This window comes from Hydra vulgaris, chromosome 04 (genome assembly GCF_038396675.1).
Source record: "Hydra vulgaris chromosome 04, alternate assembly HydraT2T_AEP".
NCBI lineage: Eukaryota > Metazoa > Cnidaria > Hydrozoa > Anthoathecata > Hydridae > Hydra > Hydra vulgaris.
This window is the reverse complement of record NC_088923.1, coordinates 2,877,501-2,902,587: the sequence shown is the minus strand read 5'-3', so window position 1 is coordinate 2,902,587 and position 25,087 is coordinate 2,877,501. Positions and strand designations below refer to the sequence as shown.

At 27.7% G+C, this 25,087-nt stretch overlaps 1 protein-coding gene across 1 annotated transcript in view; it reads left to right on the top strand.

The window, feature by feature from the left end:
* LOC136079122 (uncharacterized) overlaps positions 1 to 25,087 on the top strand; it is a 146,052-nt gene that overhangs the window by 49,992 nt on the left and 70,973 nt on the right. The window contains exons 6-7 of the mRNA XM_065794839.1: positions 643 to 678; positions 11,047 to 11,151. Coding sequence (XP_065650911.1) covers positions 643 to 678; positions 11,047 to 11,151 — 141 coding nt within the window. The remainder of the gene's footprint in view (positions 1 to 642; positions 679 to 11,046; positions 11,152 to 25,087) is intronic.

Here is a 25,087-nt window from a genome sequence, read left to right as displayed (position 1 = left end):
TTGAAAGTTTATTAATACATTATTATAAATACCTTAGGGAGAAAATTAGAATAATATTAATGATACCAAAAGACGTTACTTTTTTTGCAAAGATTTTATTCCTTTTTATGCATAAAAGACTGAGATTGAAAAGAGAAAAAAATATAAGGAAAGATAAGAGAGAGAAAAAAAGAGAAAGAAATAGAAGAGCAAGTGAAAAGAGAAAGAAAGAGAAGTGTACGAAAAAAAAGAGATAAATGTGAGAGACAGATAATTTTATAAAATTATATTTTAAAAAATAATATCAGAAAATTTTGCAATTTCAAGGTTTAAAACTTTTGACTTCTATAAATAATGAATTAGTTGTCGTTAACAATATGAAACAAAACTTGTTATTTTTTAAGTTAAAGTTTATTATTTACATGTAATTTATATAACTATTTTACGTTTATGAGAGAAAAAAAAAAAAAGAAAGAGAAGAGTGAGAAAGAAAGAGAAGCGAGAGAAAAAAAGAGACAGAAAAGATAGGCAGTTAGTTTTAAATATTTGTCATATATATAATTATTTTTTTTTTAAATTGTCTATTACTTTCTAAAAACATACTTTACAGATTCACTGTTATATTATACCAGTGTAATATAACAAAAAAAAATCATTTATTAGGTAATGGAATTCTACCGGTTGTTATTATTCCCACAGGTATTTTATTAATTTTTAAGTATTAATTTTTCCAGAACTGATATTCTAGAATTGTTACGTAATAATTCATTATGATTTATAACTTTTACATGAGACTAATTATCAAGAGTATTATTTTTTAATATTATAAAATAAAAAATTTTTGTTTGTAACTTTAGGTATTTGCAAATTCTTCTAACTAAAACTTTAAAAATCCAAAGCAAAACTTTGATTTTTCTTCAAACTGTTTATAGTTTATAACCAATAATATTACTAGTTGTGGAGTTCCTGTGAAAGTTGTAAGATGTTAAAACATTTTAAAACTTAAAAGCAAAAATTAACATATTAAGGTACCTTCAAGTTCTTCCTTTTGTCCTGATTTGTTTCTTACCTACATTAATGAACTCTTTACGCTGATGACTCAGTTTTTTACTCATCTCTTAATGAAGAGTCTACTCCCAGTCGGCACATCTAGTTTCAATTTCGGAATTAAAACCCTTATAGACACGTATTAGTCACGATCCAGGCGTAAACCAAGAACACGTAGATTTCACGGGAATTTTACTGAAGTTTGACACGTCTTTTATAAAGTTTCAAACACGTGTTTAATGAGGTTTTAAATACGTGTTTTCCCAGTCGACACATCTAGTTTCAATTCCGGAATTAAAACCCTTTTAGACACGTATTAGTCACGATCCAGGCGTAAACCAAGAACACGTAGATTTCACGGGAATTTTACTGAAGTTTGACACGTCTTTTATAAAGTTTCAAACACGTGTTTAATGAGGTTTTAAATACGTGTTTTCCCAGTCGACACATCTAGTTTCAATTCCGGAATTAAAACCCTTTTAGACACGTATTCGCCACGATCCAGGCGTAAACCAAGAACACGAAGATTTCACGGGAATTTTACTGGAGTTTGACACGTCTTTTATAAAGTTTCAAACACGTGTTTATTGAGGTTTTAAATACGTGTCTTATAAGGTTTCAAGCACGTATTAAATGAAGTTTCATTTTGGAACTTAAATCTTGATCAAACACGTGTACGAGACGGTTTAAACATAACAAAAAATACGTAGATTTTACGTGAGTTTTACTAATTCTGTCACGTGTTTATACTAAAGTTTCAATCAAACAAACTTTTAAAATCATTTTAATTTATTAAAATAATTTGTTCGTTTAAGATAATCGTTTTCAACGCACAACTTATATTATAATAAAGAAAATAAATTATCATAATAAAGGAACATTAATGTTCCTTTCATTATTTACTAGCTTATATTTATAACATAATTATACTTTTCTTTATTTTCTCCAAGCCAAAAAATTAACGCAGCTATATTTCTTCAAAAATTTTTACTTCAAAAAAAAAATATATAAAGAGATATGCATATCTTATATATAATAAAAGAAAACAAATAAATAGTTCAGTCTCTTTTGGAAGCAACTGCTCTTTTCATTCCTTGCTTTAACCTTTCACTCAAATAAGTTTTTAACTGTTTTTCAGGAACCTTCCATGACACTAAAGACATTAAAATTGTCGACAAAATCAAAGGTAAATCGTGTGTTAATGACAAATGATCAGTATAATGCTTGTTTGGCACATGGTTACCATACATTAGGTTAATTTTTGATTGTACTTCTTCCGTCATGATAGAATCTAAAATTGCATAACAATGCGCTTTTGCATCCTTACAAACAGTTCCAATTGCATCAAATTTTCTTTTTAACTTTTCTTTTATTACATTGTCCTCAAGGCGGTTTTCAAATTTTACTAACTCGTTTATTGATGTAACCTGTTCAAATGTCACTTCATGCACATCTTTATCTAAAAACTGTTGCAATAGACCAACAGCAATATTGACAGTTTTCTCAATTGTGCTAATTTTTTTTTTCATGTCATGTTGCGACATAATCATTTTGCGCTGGAATGTGGCATCATCCATTGGATAAATTTCGTTTGTCGGATTTTTTGGTCGACCTCCTTTATTGGTATTTTTTTTTGATGACTCGTTTTTTTCTAGTTGAGAAAAGACAAGTTTTATAATAAATAACAAAAATTATATCGTTTTCTATTGTTTCGTATTGTTTAATCTAAAGAAATGCATATTTTAACAAAAGATAAAATTTAACAATAAATATTTTTTTTTTAATGCATAAACATTAACTAGAGATTCACGACAAGTATATTTTATTAGCAGTCGTACCAGCAAACAAATCCTCAGTCGTAGGATGTTTCTTTGAAATAGTAGAAATCTTCACCGGTTGACTGGAATCCATCCCAATTATGTTTTCGTGTTTGTGAAAGTGCACATATCCTGATTTATGATACATTAAATAAATATAAATATATATATATATATATATATATATATATATATATATATATATATATATATATATATATATATATATATACACAGACATACATACATACATACAAACATACACACATACATACATGTATATATATATATAAAATACATACACATATATATACATATAAACATTTAAAAATCCTAATGCACACATATCTCACCTGTGCTCATGTTAACGTCACTAGGTGTGGTCTGCTTTGTTAATAACACCTTACTTTTATCAACAAAACAATTATCATCATCTTCATTTAGTTTCCAAAGTTTTTGATAGAAAACTTTATCATTATCAAGATTATGTGGTGCCGGTTCATCTCCTAAAAGATAAAATTTACCAGAACATAATCACCAAAAATATCAAAGTATTTTTTCCATTTTATTAACTTTTTTATTAAATACAAATAAATATTCACTTTTACCAGATATGGAAGCTAGAGCTATGTATGTTTGTTTGTATGTATATATGTATGTATGTATGTATGTATGTATGTATGTATGTATGTATGTATGTATGTATGTATGTATGTATGTATGTATGTATGTATGTATGTATGTATGTATGTATGTATGTATGTATGTATGTATGTATGCATGCATGCATACGTTCATACATAAACAGACATGACAGAATTGAATAGACACTCAATAAACCAAAGTTTTTATTGAAAATGGCAAATGATACAAAAAATTTTTTTAATAATGATTACAATTTGAATAAGTTATACTTAGTTTACATCCTGTTTGCATTTTTCAATGCTAGAACCCTTTTAGGCATGCTAGAAATGAATTCACAAATATCATCTTGAGAAATTTCTTGCCATACTTAATGCAAAAAACTTAAATATTCTGTCTGTGATGATGGCTTCTTATTCTTTTTGTGAAGTTTCCAGTCGAATATGGCCCAGAGGTGTTCGATAGTATTTACATCAGGCGACTGACTCGGCCATGGCAGTTTCTTAATCTCATTTTGGTTCAACCATTTTTGAGTCGCTTTGGCAGTGTAACAAGGTGCTCCATCTTCCATAAATAAGGAGTCATGTTGCTACATCTTTCATAAATAAGTAATCATCCACTTGAGAATATTGGAAGAAGTCCTTCCTGAAATATGGAAACAGTGACTGCAATCTTTCGATGTCAAAGTCTATTCACAAACCTTATCCTTTCTTCATTTGATATTGGGTGGACAAAAAATTGGCTTCTTTCATGCAGCTCTGCCATAGTAGCCTAGTTTATAAAAATACCAGACAGCTGTTCTGGGACTGACACCAGGTTATGTTGCTATGTCTGAGGCCTTAAAAAGATGCAAGGGTCTGTCTGAAGTCCCAGGACAACTTGGCTGTGTTGATGTGCATTTTCTTTCCCTATCTGGTAAACTGTGCAATCACTCTGTTTACAGTAGAAAGTGAAATTGAAAGTTTTTTTGATACTTTTTATTGACTATATCTACCTTCATGTTGACCAACAATGGGCTTTGGCATGCTTAATCAATTAAAATCTTGGCAAATAAATCATTTTAATAAAAATTTATTCAAATCATGCATAAAATAAGAATTGAAATACATTTTATCATAGTGTCTATTCAACTCTGTCCTGTCTGTGCACATTTAACAATCCTAATGCATATATCTCACCTGTGCTAATGTATCTGTCACTAGCAGTGGTATGCTTTTTTAATAGATCCCTACCTTTATCAACAAAAACACTATCACTGTTGTCATCAGAATGACTGTGAATGATGGTTTCTTGCTGGCTTTGTCTGATACCAGAACTTTTTTTACTCACTTTTGTATCTTCTAAGAAAATAAAAAACTCATTTAACATTTATACAATAGAATGTACAATAGAATGACAGACAGTTAAAATTGTTTATAGAAAACATTTAGCAACAAATTATTACTAGACTTTTTTGCTCTCAATAATGGTTGAGAAAGGTCATTTGATATATCATAGTTAGGATATCGGCGCAGCTTTGCTTTATCTAACAAAAACATAACTTTCCAATTTTATCTTTCGAATAACTTGTACATAAAATATGTGAACTAACATGTAATGTTAGTACATTTAAATTAAATACAGCACTGCATAATTAATAATGAAATAAATTATTGTACTTTGAAGAACATCTTGTTTGTCATCACAAACTTGAGCTGATTCGTTATGCTCATCATGCTCTGTCATATCAGATGAATCATCTTTTGAATAAAAAAAATTTAACCTTAAATATTAACTAAACTTGTACAATTAATCATTTAATATATTAATATATTAATTATACAATTAATCATTTAATATATTAATATACAATTGTCTTGTACAATTAATCATTTAATATATTAATATATATTATTTAAAATAATTATTTTATAATATACTTTTCAATTCTAATAAATAAAGCTGATAAATTCATAAGGACAAATAAATTGATGTTTTATTTTTCTACAGTTTTAAATTACTATGAAGATTATTTCTAAGTTAACAAGCTCCATTCAAAGTTAATAGGCTCCACCTACCAGTAGTGTAAATATCGATACCAATATTTAAACAATTCTATAAGTGTAAAATTTTTAAAAGTAAATTTTACTTATATAGCTTTTATAAATTGAATAAATATTTATTAAATAAATTGCTTAAATAAATTGGACAGCAAAACATAATGTATTAAGATTTCATATGAACATAACAAAAAGTTACTTTAGAAAAAAAACTTCTAAACCAAGCAGGGGGCACAAATGCTCAGAAAGAAAATGAAAATAAGTTTTGAACTCACATATGAAATTGATATCACGATTTGGCTTTTTTTCTCTTACAAGTTTCTCAGTATTTTCTTCTTTTTCATTTAAACCAGCTGTTAAAACTTTTGATAGTTCTTCTAATGAATCTAAGATGTAAATATTACTCTTACTATAAAAATAGCCATGAAAATATGCTATTTATTTGAAACTATGCAACAGATAATTAAGTATAGTCTTATTTAAAATAATTTCTTATCTAAAAACAAGATCATTAAACTGCCTATATGTACTTACATATGTGTAAATTTAAAAACAAACTTATCTAAGTTTCTAAATATTGGTAACTTTTTAAAGGATATTGTGAAATAATTAAAGAACAAAGTTTCTTACAACTTGTTTGCTTTAATTTTAGAAGCTGAAAAGTAAACCATGATATTTGAGGAGGGGCACATGCTTTAATTAGTTCTTTTACAGGTTTTGGTGACTGTTTTGTATAATATAAAACATTTTCTATTGTATCAATCCAACAGCAAGGAACAATATCTTCAATTTCAATCTGGCCTTCTTTCCAAATTGCAATGCAATACCTATTTATACTAGTCATTTTAAAACAAAATGTTAAATATTAAAAACTTAACATATGAATTTTACTGAACAATTATCAATGATGAATTATAAATGATTGTATGAACTTATACAAAATGAATAATCTTACGTATATACTAAAACATGTCAAATAATTAATTTACAAAATGCAAATAATAATGGATTTTTGGTTCAAAAGTTCAATTAGACAAGCATCTAGTCTATAACTGATTCAACTGGCACAAAAATAATTCCATTTTGAAGATATTTCATGGCATACAACTTCTGTGCAACATCACATCTTTTTATTTTCACAATTTTTCTTTTTTCTTTTTCAATATCTGAGCAGTAAAGAATACCAAGCTCCCTACTATTAATTGGCTGATCAAAAAATGATTTCAGTTTTTTTGGATGAACTATTTTGCAAATTAAAAGCTGGGTTTCACCATTTCCATTAAAACTAATTGTTTCACAATAGTTGCCAGTTACATCAATAAAAAACTTATCTCTTTTCTGTAGTGATATTTTAACTTCTTTATATTCTTTATGACAGTTAATAACATTTGAAATTGCATGCTCTTTGATTCGTCTCACTGCTGAAACAACAGGATTGTTTTTGGCTCCCTGTACTATACGCTTCAAATGCTGCAAATAATTTTCAAATGGAAAGCAAGAAATATGTGCTAAAGTACAAGAGAAGTATTTCACATCATCAACAATATGAAGTAAGTTGTGTATATTATAAGTCACAAATGACTGACCACAGAGAACCTTGCTGTTTGCAACAAAAGTTTCAAGAAGGTCTTGGGTAAAAGGAAGCAAACTGTTTCTTCTAGTAAAATTTTCAATATGCAAAATTTTAATTGCAATTGAAAATGCCAAAAAAAGGTCATACAGATCCTTTGAAATTATATTTTTTAAAACCACCATTCCAGTATACAAAACAAATTGTCTGAATTCTGTAGCTTTCCATCTTTCAAGTTGTAATAAACTGCAAGGACGCCTTGCAAACTGTGAAGGTGTACACTCTGATATGTTAAGTAAATTTTTTGAAATAGATTCTATGTTGCTAAAACTAAGCCGGACATTTCTAGGGCCAGATTTTAAAAAACATAAGAATCGTTTACAAACACCTAAAAAAACAAGGTGCATAGAATCTAATGGAAAATCTTTAATGATGTCAATTCCATTTAATTGAAGAAGAGGACTATCAGAGAGTTTGTGATTTGGATAACATCCTTTACGAAATTCTATATCAGTTCTCAATTTTTCACCAGTTTTTAAATAAATTATTCTATGATTTTCTGATGTTGCTTCTACTGTGCTTCTTTCACAACCAAACTTTGCAGTGTGTCCCGCTACACATTTAATAAATGCTCGCGCAGGTGCATCACAAATAAATGAGCGAACACGAAATGCCAATTCCATATCATTAATAGAAATTCCATGCTGGTGCATATAGTTAGCTTCATTAACAAAGTCACTTAAAAATTGATCAAGATGAGATGGTTTATAATTACCACTGTACAAAGCAACCACAAATGGCTGGTCAGTTAAACCAACCACTCTACATAAAATTGGCCAAAATTGTAAATTTGATGACTTATGTATAGGTAAGCCGTCAATATTAATGTCCACTTCAACAGACCTGATTTCTTTAACGCTTTTTTGAAAAATTGATAAAATACCTTTTCGTAATCCAAGGTAAACATATTTTCCATTACATTTATCAACAACATTAACTTTACGAGGCGTACGTAGTAAAGTGCGAGAATCTTTTGGAATATCTTCTTGATGAAAACGACCACTAATTCGTATCAAGTTTAACAACTCATCAAAATACTCTCTTTGGAGTTTGCATTTTACTGCCCATTTGGTAAGATCTGATAAAAATTCATGCACAGTTTGCTTAATTAAACATGTATCTTCATTTTCCGAGCTTGAACTTTCAAAAGGATCTATTTCTTCTGAGGAATCAAAATGAGAATGACTACTTGAACTTAAAGTTATCATAGGGGAATCATTGTTTGAGCACTTTGAATTATTACTCTCACTATCCTCTAACATTTCTTCTGAGAAATCAGATTGAGAATGAGAACTTGATGAAGATAAATTTCCGGCTAAAACTGCTCGGTATTTTTTCATATATTCTTTCATATATGATGCTGGATTTGCTCTCTTCATTTTTGTTAAATTAATTGCTAATTTTACAGCATTAATTACTAAAACTTATAAAATGTTAAAATAAATGTAGGAGAAAAACCTAATTATAAGAAAAAATATATAATTATAGGAAACAAACAAGAAATTTTAGATTTGAAATAAAAATTAAATTTTTAAAGATGATCATCAATTAATTGCTAAAACATCAATAATTTGATAATATGCATGTTATCATATTATCTATAATATTGCCATATTACCGATATACACATATTACCATATTATTGAGAATATACCAACTACTGTTATAAAATTTAACAATTTATTGCTTACATGCTAAAAACTAATGTACATTATAGCAACAACAACAAAAAAATATTTACCAGAAATATAGATATATTTCTAAAATATTGCATAGGCTTTGTCTAAAATCTACATTAGGCAACAAAAGTACGAAAAGCAGCAACATTATAGTTTAACACATAAAGAAACTGCAATTAATTAACATATAAATATAAATGTAATAACATATATACTTTCTGACAAATATTTCCCAAGATGTACTCTAAGTATACTGTTGAACCTTCAAGAAAATATAAAATGAAGCAGCTGTAGCTTTCTTGCAGGGAACACAACTTTGCAATTTTAAATCTTCTTTACTCATAAAAACTCTGCTCTACAAAAGTTTCGCCTTCAATTTATACTTCTAAAAATGCCTCAAATAAGTTCATAAAAAAAACCGCTATATTTATAGTGGTTACAATATTTATAAAATTTTAAGGAAACTACGTCAGTATCCACTTTCCTTAATTGCTTCCGCGCGTTAATCAAGTTTTAAATATTCGCGTTTTTTTCATACTGGTTTCACAACCATTACAAAAACCTGTTACAAATTCATACTACGATTCTGCAACGGTGAAACCATCCATAAAAACATAATATTCTATAAAATACATCACAATTATAGTTGGTGTTTCGGTAAATATTGCAAGTTTATTTCTCGTTTTGAAAACCGATTCTTGAAACGTGTTATTCTCTATGTTTTAGCGGGTTTTAAACACGCAACAGAAACCACCCGTAACATATTGCCGAGTTGTGCCGACTGGGCTATTATCAATCTCGAAGAACTGGCAGATAATCTGGGTTCTGATTTAATTTCTGCAACAGATTGGGGCTTGCAGTGCCTTGTAAATTCAAAGCCATTAGACATAAAATTCACATTTGTGATTTGTCTAAACTATCGTGATTCTGTCGACATTTCTATGTTTGTAAATGACAACCCTTTTACTGAATCCTCTTCTTTATGTCTTCTTGAACTATCATTCACTTTTGACCTTTCATCAAAACCATATATAATTAACTGTTTTTTAGATTAGCATCTGCAATGGTTGCTTCTCTTTATAGTGCTTGCTATTTTCTTATTCCTGATTTTATTCTCTACCTCTACAAATTTCTTGTTCTTCCCTCTTGTGAACACTGTTGTCATATTTTGGATTGGTCTTTTAATGTACCTCTTTCTCTTCTAGATAAGGTCCAAAAATGCATTAAACTTAGTGGATCTGCTTTGTCTGCCATACCTAAGTCTCTCTACCATCGTCATGAAGTTGCATTTCTTTCTTTTTTCTAAAAGTACTATCATGGTCGTTGTTCATAAGATCACCTTATGTACCATCTACAAAAACTCTCGCTTGAGTTGTTATTCAAAGAAGTTTCATTCTTTTACTGTAACTGTGCCTACATGCTCTAAAAACTTTTATAAGTGTAATTTTTTTCCTTAAACGTCAGCTTTTTGAAATTTTCTTTCATTTTGATATTTTCCTGACTCATACAATCTACAAATTTTCACGTTATAGGTTGTATGAGATTTTTATACAACTTAAAATGGTCTAGCTTAGTTTACAATTCGTTTTTTACAATTACAAAAGTAATTTACAATTCGTTTCATTATAAATTTTTTATGTTCATTAAAAATCTTAATTTAAGATTTTTAATTTTAGAAATTTTAAATTTAAAATTTTCTAATTATTTATAATTTATAATTAATTTTATAAATATTTAACTGACGTCATTTAACAATAGTACTAACTTTTTTTACATGAGATAAATATAACCACCTAATTAGAGTGTTTCGTAATCATCGAAAAAACCTTATCAAAGAAGTTTCTAATTAAAACTGTTTACCTAGTTCCATTGTTTACCTTTACCTTTTTGCACCTTTATATTGTTCTATAATTGGAAATAGAGTTGTTTATTGAGCTTTATATATATTTTTTATTTATGCAACATAAATTGTATTGTTTTTACGTTCTTGAAGATGATTACAATATTAGTTACAAAACGTATTTCGAAGGCAAAACATAAAACGAGTTTCTACAATAAAACTTTTACAAGGACATTACTGCTTATTTCAAGGCTGTATCTATTCAGTTCTAATTTCCCTTAAGAAAATTTAAAATGAAACTCTCTTCGTGTTATAGAAAATTGTATCTTTCAGAAAGTTGAAATTTTTACATAAATTTTTTTTTTACATTTAGATTTAAATTTAGAAAAGGTTTGGATTCACGCGAATAGGTTTATGAAAACTCAATACTCACATAACCAAATAAACGGAAATGCAAACATTAATAACGAAACTTTAGGTAAATTTTCACTTTTTTATTTGTTTCAACGTGTTTAGTACAATGTTTAGAAAATAATTTAAAATTGAATAATTTAAGCACTTTTTATAACCAATTTATAATTGTATAATATATGTATAATATACTATTAAATGTATAATATACTATTATTAAAAATTTCCCTTAATGAAATATGTTGTCTATCAAAAACATTAATTAATTTACAATAAGTTACATACTAAGCTTAAAATTAAATCTATTTTACATTTCAAGCACACATAAATAACGTATTTTAATTATATTAATTGTAGATTTTAGTAAACACAAAATAATTACCTTGATTTGAACACGATTATTTTGACAGCAAACGACAATTAAAAATAACACTTGCAGTAGCAATTAGTACTTAATGAGTTTAAACAACTCATACATAAAATTATATACAGATTATCATTATTCGTATTATGCAAAACAATAAAAAATGTATAAAAAACGTAAGAATGGTTACCTTTCTAGCTTTTTTCAAAGAAAAAAAGTTAAAAAAAAAGCGTTTCTCTGGGGATGTTTTTGCAACCAAAGATCTTAATGCATGTATTTCTATAAACATATTTAATAATTTCAGCTTTCAAAAACATACCCATTCATTTTTAAGTAAAAAAATTGACTAGTCAACTACTAATATATAAAAATATATATATATATATATATATATATATATATAAATATATATATATAAATAAATAAATATATATATATATATAAATATATATATATATATATATATATATATATATATATATATATATATATATATATATATATATATTATATATATATATATATATATATATATATATATATATATATATATATATATATATATATATATTTATAAATATTAGTAGTTGACTTTTCAATTTTTTCACTTAAAAGTGAATGGGTATGTTTTTGAAAGGTGAAATTATTAAATTTGTTTATAGAAATACATGCGTTAAGATATTTGGTTGCAAAAACATCCCCAGAGAAACGCTTTTTTTTTATGTATGTATTTTATAAACAAATTTAATAAATGTATATATATATATATATATTAGTTATATATATATAGTTATATTACTAATATAATTGCTCTGTTCTTTTAAGAACATTGAGCACTCTATTGTGTAGAATACTTTTTAAAGTTGTTTAAATATATATATATATATATAATGTAAATTATGTTAGTGTATTTTACAAATAGAGTGCTCAATGTTCTTAAAGAACAGAGCAATAATTAATTAGTAAAAAACACTTATCTAACTTTTATCTTCTACTCGGAGTTTCACCATTGCTGGATCATCAGGAAGAGTTACTAAATCTCAAAAAAAATTCAATTTATAGAAAAAAATATTTTACAGGAAGTTATAAATTATTATAAAAAATTTTTAATTACTATATTTTTTTGTTAACGGGAAGTTACAGAAAGTAATTATGAAATAATTTTCTTTGGAATGGGGATAGTTTAATTTGGTCATTTGTTTTTATAATTTTTTAAGAGGTATTTATTTTCGTGACTACATTTAGAAATTAATTCAGATTTTTTATTTAATAAATTTTCTTGATTCAAATGAGTAATTATTTCAAAATTTTCTTGCAAACATAGCATACATTTTTTGGAAATGTTATTATAGGCAGGGGCAAATTTTAGAATAGACCATTGTAAATTAAAATTTTTATTTTTTTCTTTTAAATCCCAAATATATTTTGACAGCATAGTCTCTTTTGAATATTTTTTGTGTTTAAACGATTGTTTGTGGTTGGCATAACGTTTTTTCCATTCCCCCTCGGTTAAGCCAATATATTGTTTATCAGGGTTGTTTTGTGAGGAAACAATGCACTTGTAAATTACATTTTTCGAAAGGCATTTTCCATTTAGAGGGCAATCTATTTTTTGTTTACAATTACAATAATCAGTGTTTTTTTCTTTTATATGTTCATTTTTATTAATTAACGCGTAGTTGTGGCCTTTTATAATTCTTTCTAAATTTTTTGTACAACTATAACTTACTTTAATGGTATTTCTGTTAAAAATCTTATGTAATTTATTAGAGGGAGGAAAATGTTTGTCTACTAATTTTAGAAAAATTTTACCAATATTTGTTGAAACATTTTTGCTGTACGGGGGGTTGAACCAAATTATGTTTCTATTTCTATTACGCTTTTTTGCAATTTTCTTTTCAAATTTTAGTTCGAAATTTTGAAAGCTACTTTTTTTAAGGGCATCTTCATAAACGCGTTTAGAGGAAGTAAAAATATTTTCATTAGAAGAGTTTTGGTTTAGCCTATTGTTAATTGAAATTGGAATTTGTTTTATAATTTGAGGGGGATGGTTCGAATTTACATTAATATACAATAATTCGTCATTAGGTTTTTTGTAGGGCTTATAGGAACTTTCTGAGAGGTTAAATGTGACATCAAGAAAATCAACTATTTTTAAGTTTATATTTATTTCAATTAGGAAGCCAATATTTTTAAAAACTTTAATAATATCTATTCTAATTTTATCGAGTTGTGGCCCTGTTTTTTTATGCATTATTATTAAACCGTCGTCGCGATAAAGACCTAATTGATTAATTTGGATTATTTTAGCAAGGGTATTTAAAATATATAAACCTACAAATTCGCAAATTTCTGCTCCGTCGTAACTTCCCATTGTTACATCAAAGCATTCGTGCGTGGTTTTTTTCTTCCACGTTTCCTTATCAAAATAGAGTAAATTTTTTCTGCAGTGCTTAATTATACGGATAGTGTCCTCAGTAATTTCTAAATGGGATTTTCCAAATTCTATTGTTTTATCTAAAATTTCTGCTGTAATTGAGGGGTAAAAATCAATAATATCAAATTGTATAAATGTGCATTCATTTTTATTGTTAATTTTAGAAAACCAATCTATAACATCAGTGGTATTTTTCCACTGATGTAAACCTAATTTTTTCCGAATAGAGTTAATAATTTTGTCTAGTTTTATTTTACTAACGTGCCCTAGTTCACTTTTTGAAGGTACTAGTAGCCTACAAGGGAGTTTATTTTGAAAATTTGGTTTGTGATCTTTTAGCGAAACAAACGCTTGCGCTGGTGCAACTGATTCAATTCTCGCATCTAAATTAATATTTTTGGCGATGTTTTGAGCTTCTAAATTAATGGCGTTTTCCAAGTTTTTTGGTGCTTTTGTATAATTATTAGAAATATTATCGCGCAGTATTTTTTGATGAGTTTCTGGGTTAATTTGGTAAATGTTACTTGTTTTGTCAGCAAAAACTAAAATATTAGGGTTCAATTTTATATTATTAATGTCTAATTTTAATTGTTTTTGGAATTCATTATTTATGTTTTGGAATTTTATAGTTTTAATTAAGTGTAATAAATCATTTTCAAAATTTTCCAGGTCAGAAATAAATGGTGGGGCGTTTTTTGTTTTGAATCCATAATTTTCATTCTGTTTTTTTTCAATTAAAGGGTTTTTGTTTTTTTCAGATTCTAAGAAAAAATGGGCTTTCCAACGAATTCTTTTAATAAAGTGTTCTACTTTGTCTATTAATGAAATAGTATAACTTTTTTTGTCTGGGATCGGGATATTTTTGAGAGAGTAAGTAAAATTGTTAGTTTCCATGTTTAGGTTAGGTAAAATACAATTAAAGAGTGCTCAACAAGTATAAACTTGGAGCTTAATATGTAAATTATTGGTAAAATTTTTCTAAAATTAGTAGACAAACATTTTCCTCCCTCTAATAAATTACATAAGATTTTTAACAGAAATACCATTAAAGTAAGTTATAGTTGTACAAAAAATTTAGAAAGAATTATAAAAGGCCACAACTACGCGTTAATTAATAAAAATGAACATATAAAAGAAAAAAACACTGATTACTGTAATTGTAAACAAAAAATAGATTGCCCTCTAAATGGAAAATGCCTTTCGAAAAATGTAATTTACAAGTGCATTGTTTCCTCACAAAACAACCCTGATAAACAATATATTGGCTTAACCGAGGGGGAATGGAAAAAACGTTATGCCAACCACAAACAATCGTTTAAACACAAAAAATATTCAAAAGAGACTATGCTGTCAAAATATATTTGGGATTTAAAAGAAAAAAATAAAAATTTTAATTTACAATGGTCTATTCTAAAATCTGCCCCTGCCTATAATAACATTTCCAAAAAATGTATGCTATGTTTGCAAGAAAAATTTGAAATAATTACTCATTTGAATCAAGAAAATTTATTAAATAAAAAATCTGAATTAATTTCTAAATGTAGTCACGAAAATAAATACCTCTTAAAAAATTATAAAAACAAATGACCAAATTAAACTATCCCCATTCCAAAGAAAATTATTTCATAATTACTTTCTGTAACTTCCCGTTAACAAAAAAATATAGTAATTAAAAATTTTTTATAATAATTTATAACTTCCTGTAAAATATTTTTTTCTATAAATTGAATTTTTTTTGAGATTTAGTAACTCTTCCTGATGATCCAGCAATGGTGAAACTCCGAGTAGAAGATAAAAGTTAGATAAGTGTTTTTTACTAATTAATTATTGCTCTGTTCTTTAAGAACATTGAGCACTCTATTTGTAAAATACACTAACATAATTTACATATTAAGCTCCAAGTTTATACTTGTTGAGCACTCTTTAATTGTATTTTACCTAACCTAAACATGGAAACTAACAATTTTACTTACTCTCTCAAAAATATCCCGATCCCAGACAAAAAAAGTTATACTATTTCATTAATAGACAAAGTAGAACACTTTATTAAAAGAATTCGTTGGAAAGCCCATTTTTTCTTAGAATCTGAAAAAAACAAAAACCCTTTAATTGAAAAAAAACAGAATGAAAATTATGGATTCAAAACAAAAAACGCCCCACCATTTATTTCTGACCTGGAAAATTTTGAAAATGATTTATTACACTTAATTAAAACTATAAAATTCCAAAACATAAATAATGAATTCCAAAAACAATTAAAATTAGACATTAATAATATAAAATTGAACCCTAATATTTTAGTTTTTGCTGACAAAACAAGTAACATTTACCAAATTAACCCAGAAACTCATCAAAAAATACTGCGCGATAATATTTCTAATAATTATACAAAAGCACCAAAAAACTTGGAAAACGCCATTAATTTAGAAGCTCAAAACATCGCCAAAAATATTAATTTAGATGCGAGATTTGAATCAGTTGCACCAGCGCAAGCGTTTGTTTCGCTAAAAGATCACAAACCAAATTTTCAAAATAAACTCCCTTGTAGGCTACTAGTACCTTCAAAAAGTGAACTAGGGCACGTTAGTAAAATAAAACTAGACAAAATTAATAACTCTATTCGGAAAAAATTAGGTTTACATCAGTGGAAAAATACCACTGATGTTATAGATTGGTTTTCTAAAATTAACAATAAAAATGAATGCACATTTATACAATTTGATATTATTGATTTTTACCCCTCAATTACAGCAGAAATTTTAGATAAAACAATAGAATTTGGAAAATCCCATTTAGAAATTACTGAGGACACTATCCGTATAATTAAGCACTGCAGAAAAAATTTACTCTATTTTGATAAGGAAACGTGGAAGAAAAAAACCACGCACGAATGCTTTGATGTAACAATGGGAAGTTACGACGGAGCAGAAATTTGCGAATTTGTAGGTTTATATATTTTAAATACCCTTGCTAAAATAATCCAAATTAATCAATTAGGTCTTTATCGCGACGACGGTTTAATAATAATGCATAAAAAAACAGGGCCACAACTCGATAAAATTAGAAAAGATATTATTAAAGTTTTTAAAAATATTGGCTTCCTAATTGAAATAAATATAAACTTAAAAATAGTTGATTTTCTTGATGTCACATTTAACCTCTCAGAAAGTTCCTATAAGCCCTACAAAAAACCTAATGACGAATTATTGTATATTAATGTAAATTCGAACCATCCCCCTCAAATTATAAAACAAATTCCAATTTCAATTAACAATAGGCTAAACCAAAACTCTTCTAATGAAAATATTTTTAACTCCTCTAAACGCGTTTATGAAGATGCCCTTAAAAAAAGTGGCTTTCAAAATTTCGAACTAAAATTTGAAAAGAAAATTGCAAAAAAGCGTAATAGAAATAGAAACATAATTTGGTTCAACCCCCCGTACAGCAAAAATGTTTCAACAAATATTGGTAAAATTTTTCTAAAATTAGTAGACAAACATTTTCCTCCCTCTAATAAATTACATAAGATTTTTAACAGAAATACCATTAAAGTAAGTTATAGTTGTACAAAAAATTTAGAAAGAATTATAAAAGGCCACAACTACGCGTTAATTAATAAAAATGAACATATAAAAGAAAAAAACACTGATTATTGTAATTGTAAACAAAAAATAGATTGCCCTCTAAATGGAAAATGCCTTTCGAAAAATGTAATTTACAAGTGCATTGTTTCCTCACAAAACAACCCTGATAAACAATATATTGGCTTAACCGAGGGGGAATGGAAAAAACGTTATGCCAACCACAAACAATCGTTTAAACACAAAAAATATTCAAAAGAGACTATGCTGTCAAAATATATTTGGGATTTAAAAGAAAAAAATAAAAATTTTAATTTACAATGGTCTATTCTAAAATTTGCCCCTGCCTATAATAACATTTCCAAAAAATGTATGCTATGTTTGCAAGAAAAATTTGAAATAATTACTCATTTGAATCAAGAAAATTTATTAAATAAAAAATCTGAATTAATTTCTAAATGTAGGCACGAAAATAAATACCTCTTAAAAAATAATAAAAACAAATGACCAAATTAAACTATCCCCATTCCAAAGAAAATTATTTCATAATTACTTTCTGTAACTTCCCGTTAACAAAAAAATATAGTAATTAAAAATTTTTTATAATAATTTATAACTTCCTGTAAAATATTTTTTTCTATAAATTGAATTTTTTTTGAGATTTAGTAACTCTTCCTGATGATCCAGCAATGGTGAAACTCCGAGTAGAAGATAAAAGTTAGATAAGTGTTTTTTACTAATTTATATATATATATATATATATACATTTATTAAATTTGTTTATAGAAATACATGCCTTCATCTGGGATTGCAAAAACCTCCCCCTGAGAAACGTTTTTTTTTTAAGCAAACTAAAATAACAGTTTATTTCGTGCGTTTTAGGTAAAAGTTTATCAAACTACAGTACTGGAGCATGAGGTTGGAAAAAAGTCATAATCCTAATATATATATATATGAAGACAACACTGGAAAAACAATCAAGCTACATTTTTAATGTTTTGAGTAAATTAGATTTTAAACTTCAAAGCATCATAGCTCACTTATTTGTTAAGCTTTTTTTATTTTCTCTTTTTTTTTTATTTACTTGAGCAAGGTCTTTAATAAAAAAAAAAAGTTTTACAGTCAACGTTACTTAGTAATGATGGTGTTGTTATTGTTTTACTGATGGCACACCTTTTTGACGCTTGATCGTTTTTCCGTTTTTTATTCTTTTTTATTTTCAAAAAATGTTTGTAAAATAGTAAATTACAATTTTAGCTGGTGCAGTGTAGAGTGTATCTATTGTTTGTCTAGAAGAATAGCTAATACAATAAATTAAGGGAAACTTAAACTTTATTAACTAGAAATAAGATGCGTTTTAGTAATAGTGATCAAGATTAGTTAAAAAATTAAAAGTTAATTGTTTTTAATCATCAGTCTCCAAGCTACTTCCTTCAGAACCTTCAATGATGTCTGTAGTTGAGGTTGAAAGGTTGTCAAAGAAAGCATGGTTTTCAGGTTGACAATAGCGCTTGAGAACCTGGAGATCTTTATACTTTTCTTTGCTGATCGCCAGATCAGTAGGATAAAGCTGGATCAGCGTTGGAAGATTTCGAAGAATTGATCTCTTCTTCTGAGGTTTTGCTAATACAACGGTTTACATTGAGCCATTCCAATTATTTCTATATGACACCAATTTGGGATGCTGAGCCTCAAACAGGATTTCCTGCATTGGTCTTGTGGGAAAATGACATGTCGCTTTAAAGTTTAGTTTCATGTGGTCAGTGAAGGTCAAAAACTGGTTGCGAGAAAAACGAATAACATTGAATGGTGTTGGTTTAGCTCTAGCTTCTTCTACAACTCTACACCAGTCTTCTGGCAACTCCACATCAGCATTTTGGTTTACCAGGCCCATGTCTCTGTCACACTCCATGTAAGAGTGTCCTTTGATGGGGAAAGTCAGCTTGACAGTCTTGAAGCACTTGTTAGTGTGGATCATTGTGTTAAAGAAACGGATGATTGTGAAATTTTTATTCTGTACAGCACACCCATCACAAAGAGCCTCAAGGTCAGTGATATTACTTGAAAGATGATTTATAAAAAAATGATACAACATTGGCGCAACGACATCTGCACCCTTCTTTCCTTTGGTTTCGTCGTAGATATATATGTATACATCATTTTTGGACAGCATGTGAATGTTGAAAGATACAAAAGTAAGTTGGCGATGGTAGTAGACGTCACTACACGTCTTGTTTGGTATAGGTAGATTTTTTTGATAATCAAATGATATTGCCTCAACCGCTTCAGTTGCTTGAGCACGTTTGCGTGCATCCGAATTTCTTGTTTAAAATGTATCAGCCTAGCGTTTGTGAAGTTCATGTTGTTTGGTCAATTTTTCTTTTTCCACACGTAGGACATCTACGTCTCCTTCATTCTTTAAGATGCATTTTTCCACATGCTCTATTTTTAAAACTAACTCGTCACAAGTCGCACAAGTGTCTTTCCTTGGGTATCCAAACCCTATATTAAAGTCCTTAACAAACATTCTGCGATAAGTTTCGTAAGTTATCTCTATGTCAGGATGTATTTCTCGGAAGAGGGCGTGCATTTTGCTGACATTAAGTTCTGCTGAAAGATACAGCTTTCTAGTTTTGCCAAGCGCATCGTGAGAACGTCTTCCACAAAAGCTTGATATGTGTGCTCGGATAGCTGCTGTCACATGGTCAGGAAGCATGCGTGGACTATTCTTATATTGCCCTCTGGTATCTTTAGGAGGACATCCTATTGTAAAAAAAACTTATTTTTAAGTGTGAGTAATAGAAACGGATAAGTTGATTGGAGGGCGGAGTGGGGTGAGGGTGGTAAGAGTTGCACATTTTTGTTTAACTGTTGTCCTGTTGTTATTAAATAAATAAATTTCTTGTGAATACAAGTTTTTTTGCCACAAATCAAAATTTTGGTAACAAAAGAATCTCTTTCTCTGCTCTTCCCATTTAAATAAGAATAGTCCACACTTACTCAAAAAAAAAAAAACAACATAATTAATCCTCCTAGTGGTAGTGCTAGTATAGGCTATAAGTTAGTGAATATCTTTCCATCTACAGTTAGCCTTTATGACCACAGTTAGTCTAAGTTGTGCTTAATAGTTAGTTAGTCTAAGCTCTGCAGTTTATTAATTTAACTGTTATAAGTTGGCATTGCACTATCTGTATAGTACAGGTTGCTAGACAGTGTAAAAAAAAATGTAATACACAAACATCAACTCGAAAAAGAGGTTCTACTGGATGTTTAGCCATAGTACAAAAACAAAAACAGTCAACTGGTATTATTACAGTCTACAGCTAATCTAAGTAATAACAATTTATGATATTTTTGCAATACAAAATAAAACGTGACTACATCTAGTAACATGAACTGATTGTTATAATATTTTAATTTAGCAGTACCAGATCTAGTCATGATTAACTTTGTAATACAGAAACACCTATATGTATAGATGCCTTTTCAACAATTTATAATTATGATAATAAAAACTATTATAATAATTATCACAATTATACTTTTTTTAAATAAGCATACTTTGTGTAATAATTATATTTTGGTACTTACCTGTTGAGGTTAAGGCTTTTTTGATGCTTTGTACTCTTCTGTTTGTAATGCCAAACAAGGCAATAAAGGCTTTGAAGCAGACTTTCTGTTCTTCATAGGTTCCATCACGCAGAACTCGTACATGATAAGAATAGCTAAATTCATATATTTATATATATATATATACTATATATATACCTATATATATATATTATATATATATATATAATAGTATATATATAATATATATATATATATATATATATATATACTATATATATATATACTATTTATATATATATATACTATAATACTATATATATATATATATATATATACTATATATATATATATATATAGTATTATATATATATATATATATATACTATATTATAGGCCCTGCGAATAGGGCCCTGCGACTAGGGCCCTGCGAATCGGCATTTTCAGTTTCGAATCGAATCGCGAATCAAGACCTGTTTTGATTCGCGAATTGAATTACTTGTTGAAAGAAATTTAAGTTTTTTATCTTAATTTTTATGAATACTATACAAAATATTACAAAATTAGAATGTTATTTGAACAAACTCTTTTTGTTACTTCTAGCCCAAACTAACTGTTCCGCATTTTGTTCGGAAAGACTATTGCGTTTACTGTCAATCAATCCTCCTCTTACAGAGTTAACTCTTTTAGACGAACAATTTGTAGCTTGAACACCAAGAATATCAGTTGCAACTTTGGATAATAAAGGGAAAATGTTACGTTTGTTTTTCCAGTAGAAAATAGAACAACCTGAACGTCCCAACGTTTTCTCTTTGATGTATGCAGTAGTTTCAAATTTAAATGCTGATCTAAAATTCTTTTCTCTGGTAGAAACAATTTTTAGTGATATGTTCAAATATTTTATCAAAAATTCCATTTGCTTCAAATGACAAATTTGCTACTTTGAGTTGAGTTTCAGCGGGAACTATAGTAATATTCAAATCGCTTTTTTTATCAGATGTCATTAGATAAGATTTTACTATTTGTATCTCTGCCAAAAGAAACATTTCTGATTTAAGTCGAGGGTCTAAGAAAGTAGCGGTAAGAAAAACGTCTTCACTTAAATCAAACCTCATTTCCAACTAGGTAGTAAAATCATCAACAAATTTACCTACCCTCTTTTATTCATTAAGCGGAGATAATTTTTTAAAGTTGTAATGCATGGATAAACTGAACTAATGCTAACGCTTTTTTCCGCACTTAGTATAGTAGTGGCTTCAGATACTACATTTAAATTAGGAAAGACTGTTGATAATAATTGCACTTGTGTTACAGTTAGACAAGGCGGTGGCACTTTCATACAGTTTTTTTTGTGAACACTCAACTAGAACAAATTTTATAGAAACATTATTTTTTTTAATCCATTTCATAAGTTAGAAGTGCTGTTAAAGCGCGTTTCCACATCCATTGGAGACGTTGACTCAGGTTTTCCTTGAAAAATCTGATACTTTTTGAGAGCAGCCTGTCTTACTAATGATGTGTGAAAAAATTCTACTATTTTATGAGCCTTGCTAATCAATGTAACAAGAAATGGTTGGTTGTGTATGCTGATTTCACACAAAGTTGGAGTTTATGAGCGCAAAAGACTAGCCAATTAATCACAAGAAGTTTAAGTGTGCATGGCATACAAGAAGTAGTTACGGTTGTAGCTCGGAAAATGTGGTCGGGTGTGGTGATTATACCCATAAGTAAGCACCGAGCACAGAATAATTAAGCCTGATCCAGAAGTTTTCTCAAATGATCTTCCACTTTCAATTATAAATCTAAGCACCAATTTTCTGAACAGAATTCTTTATGGTGCAATTTTCTTGTTTGCATTCAAACAGAATAATGCTTTTTTTTTAAATAATTCTTTAATTGCCGATATTTTTGGAAGTCTTTCAAAAAATTATTAAAAAAACTCGAATCATTTTTTTCGAATCAAATCTCGAATCAAAGCGACATTTGATTCACGAATCGATTCGATGCGATTCTCAGGGCACTAATTTATGTATATATATATACATATATATATATATATACATATATATATATATATATATATATATTTATATATAGTACTATATATATATATAATTATAATATACTATATATATATAATATATATATATATAATATATAATATATATATATATATATATACTATATATATATATTATAAATATATATATATATTTATATATATATATATATATATATATATATATATATATATATATAATATATATATATATAATATATATATTTTATATATATATATATATTATATATATATATATATATATTATATATATATATATATTTATATATATATATACTATATATATATATATTATATATACTATATATATATCTATATACATATATATATATGCATATATAAGTGTATATATATACATATATATACGCATATATAAATGTATATATATATATAGGTATATATATAAATATTTATTTATATGTATATATATATATATATTTATATATATATATATATATATACATATATATATATATATAAATATATATATATATTTAATATATATATATATTTATATATATATATATATGTTTATATATATATACTTATATATATATATATATATATATATATTTATATATATATATATTTATATATATATATATATATTTATATGTATATATATATATTTATATATATATATAATATATATATTTATATATATATATATATATATTTATGTATGGTTACGGAAAAAACACACATATAAACTTTTTACAGTATTTGTGTTAATAAGTCCATGTGTAATTAGTTCTCGACCAAGAGGAAATCCACTGTTATTCAGAGTGGTAGCTCTCTTCTCAAATATAAAATATCAGATTGAGCAATTTGTAAATCCTTGGTGATAATGACCACACCTTATTCAACTGACTAACTTGCAGCTCTAGCAGCCAACTGGCCAGGCCTTGGTTAAGGTAACCATTCAGCTGCTTCAAAGCTGAATGGTTACCTTAACCAAGGCATTTGATATCTTATCATCAAAAGCTTGATGCTAAGATATCAAATTTAATAGCCACAGTCAGCATGATTCTCACCCGCGTATCTGTTCTTCAAACTGAAAATATTACTCTAAAAGCAAATCTTTTTCAACAGCCAAAGTCAGCATCTCCGAGCTTGACCAAAACTCTTAACTGTGCAAGCGCAGTCAAGCACGGTTTAGAAGCCAATAAAGCAATTATCACAGCTGTCAACGAAAATGCTAAAATTGTAGAAACGAAATCAAAAAGAACTATAGTTGTTGGTCTTTCAAAATCCTTTGACAATAATCAGAGGCTAATTTCAGTTCAAAGTATGCTTAAGAAACTTAACTATAATGTTGCTTTTAAAGTTGTTGGGCATTTCACAAAAAAGATCAACAACAACATTAGTTTAACTGCAATTAAAGCTGAAACAAATGAATTGATCATCATTGAGTTTGACTCAAATGAGCACCGCAATGATCTCTTATCTAATGCAAAGCCACTTGCCTTAATAGATGAACTAAAATCTGTCTACATTTGCCCAGACCGTATATTTCTCGAACAAGAAACATTCAACAACTTAAACAAAAAGCGTGCTACAGAATATGCAGAACTATTGACAAAAGATTTACTTGACAAACCCTTTCGATTTGTCATCCGCTGCGAAAAAATTAAATGCATTGACACATCCAAAACAGTCAACATCAATGGAAGAGAGAGGAATCCATTCCTCAAATGGAAATCAGCTGCTGAAGCCATTCAGTCGCTCTCAACATCTCACTAGTTCAACATTCTTTAACAAGGACAGCGCTTCAATCAAATTATCTCATCTTTCGTGCTTCTACACCAATGCAACCTCCCTCAATCCAATAAAACTCATCAAACTGTCCTTACTTGCAAAAACAATTCTTTTGACATTATTTTTGATCACCGACACATCGTTCAATGACCAATCAACTCCCTCTCTTCAGAACTACAACCTCGATCGTTCAGACCGTCGCAACCAAATCGG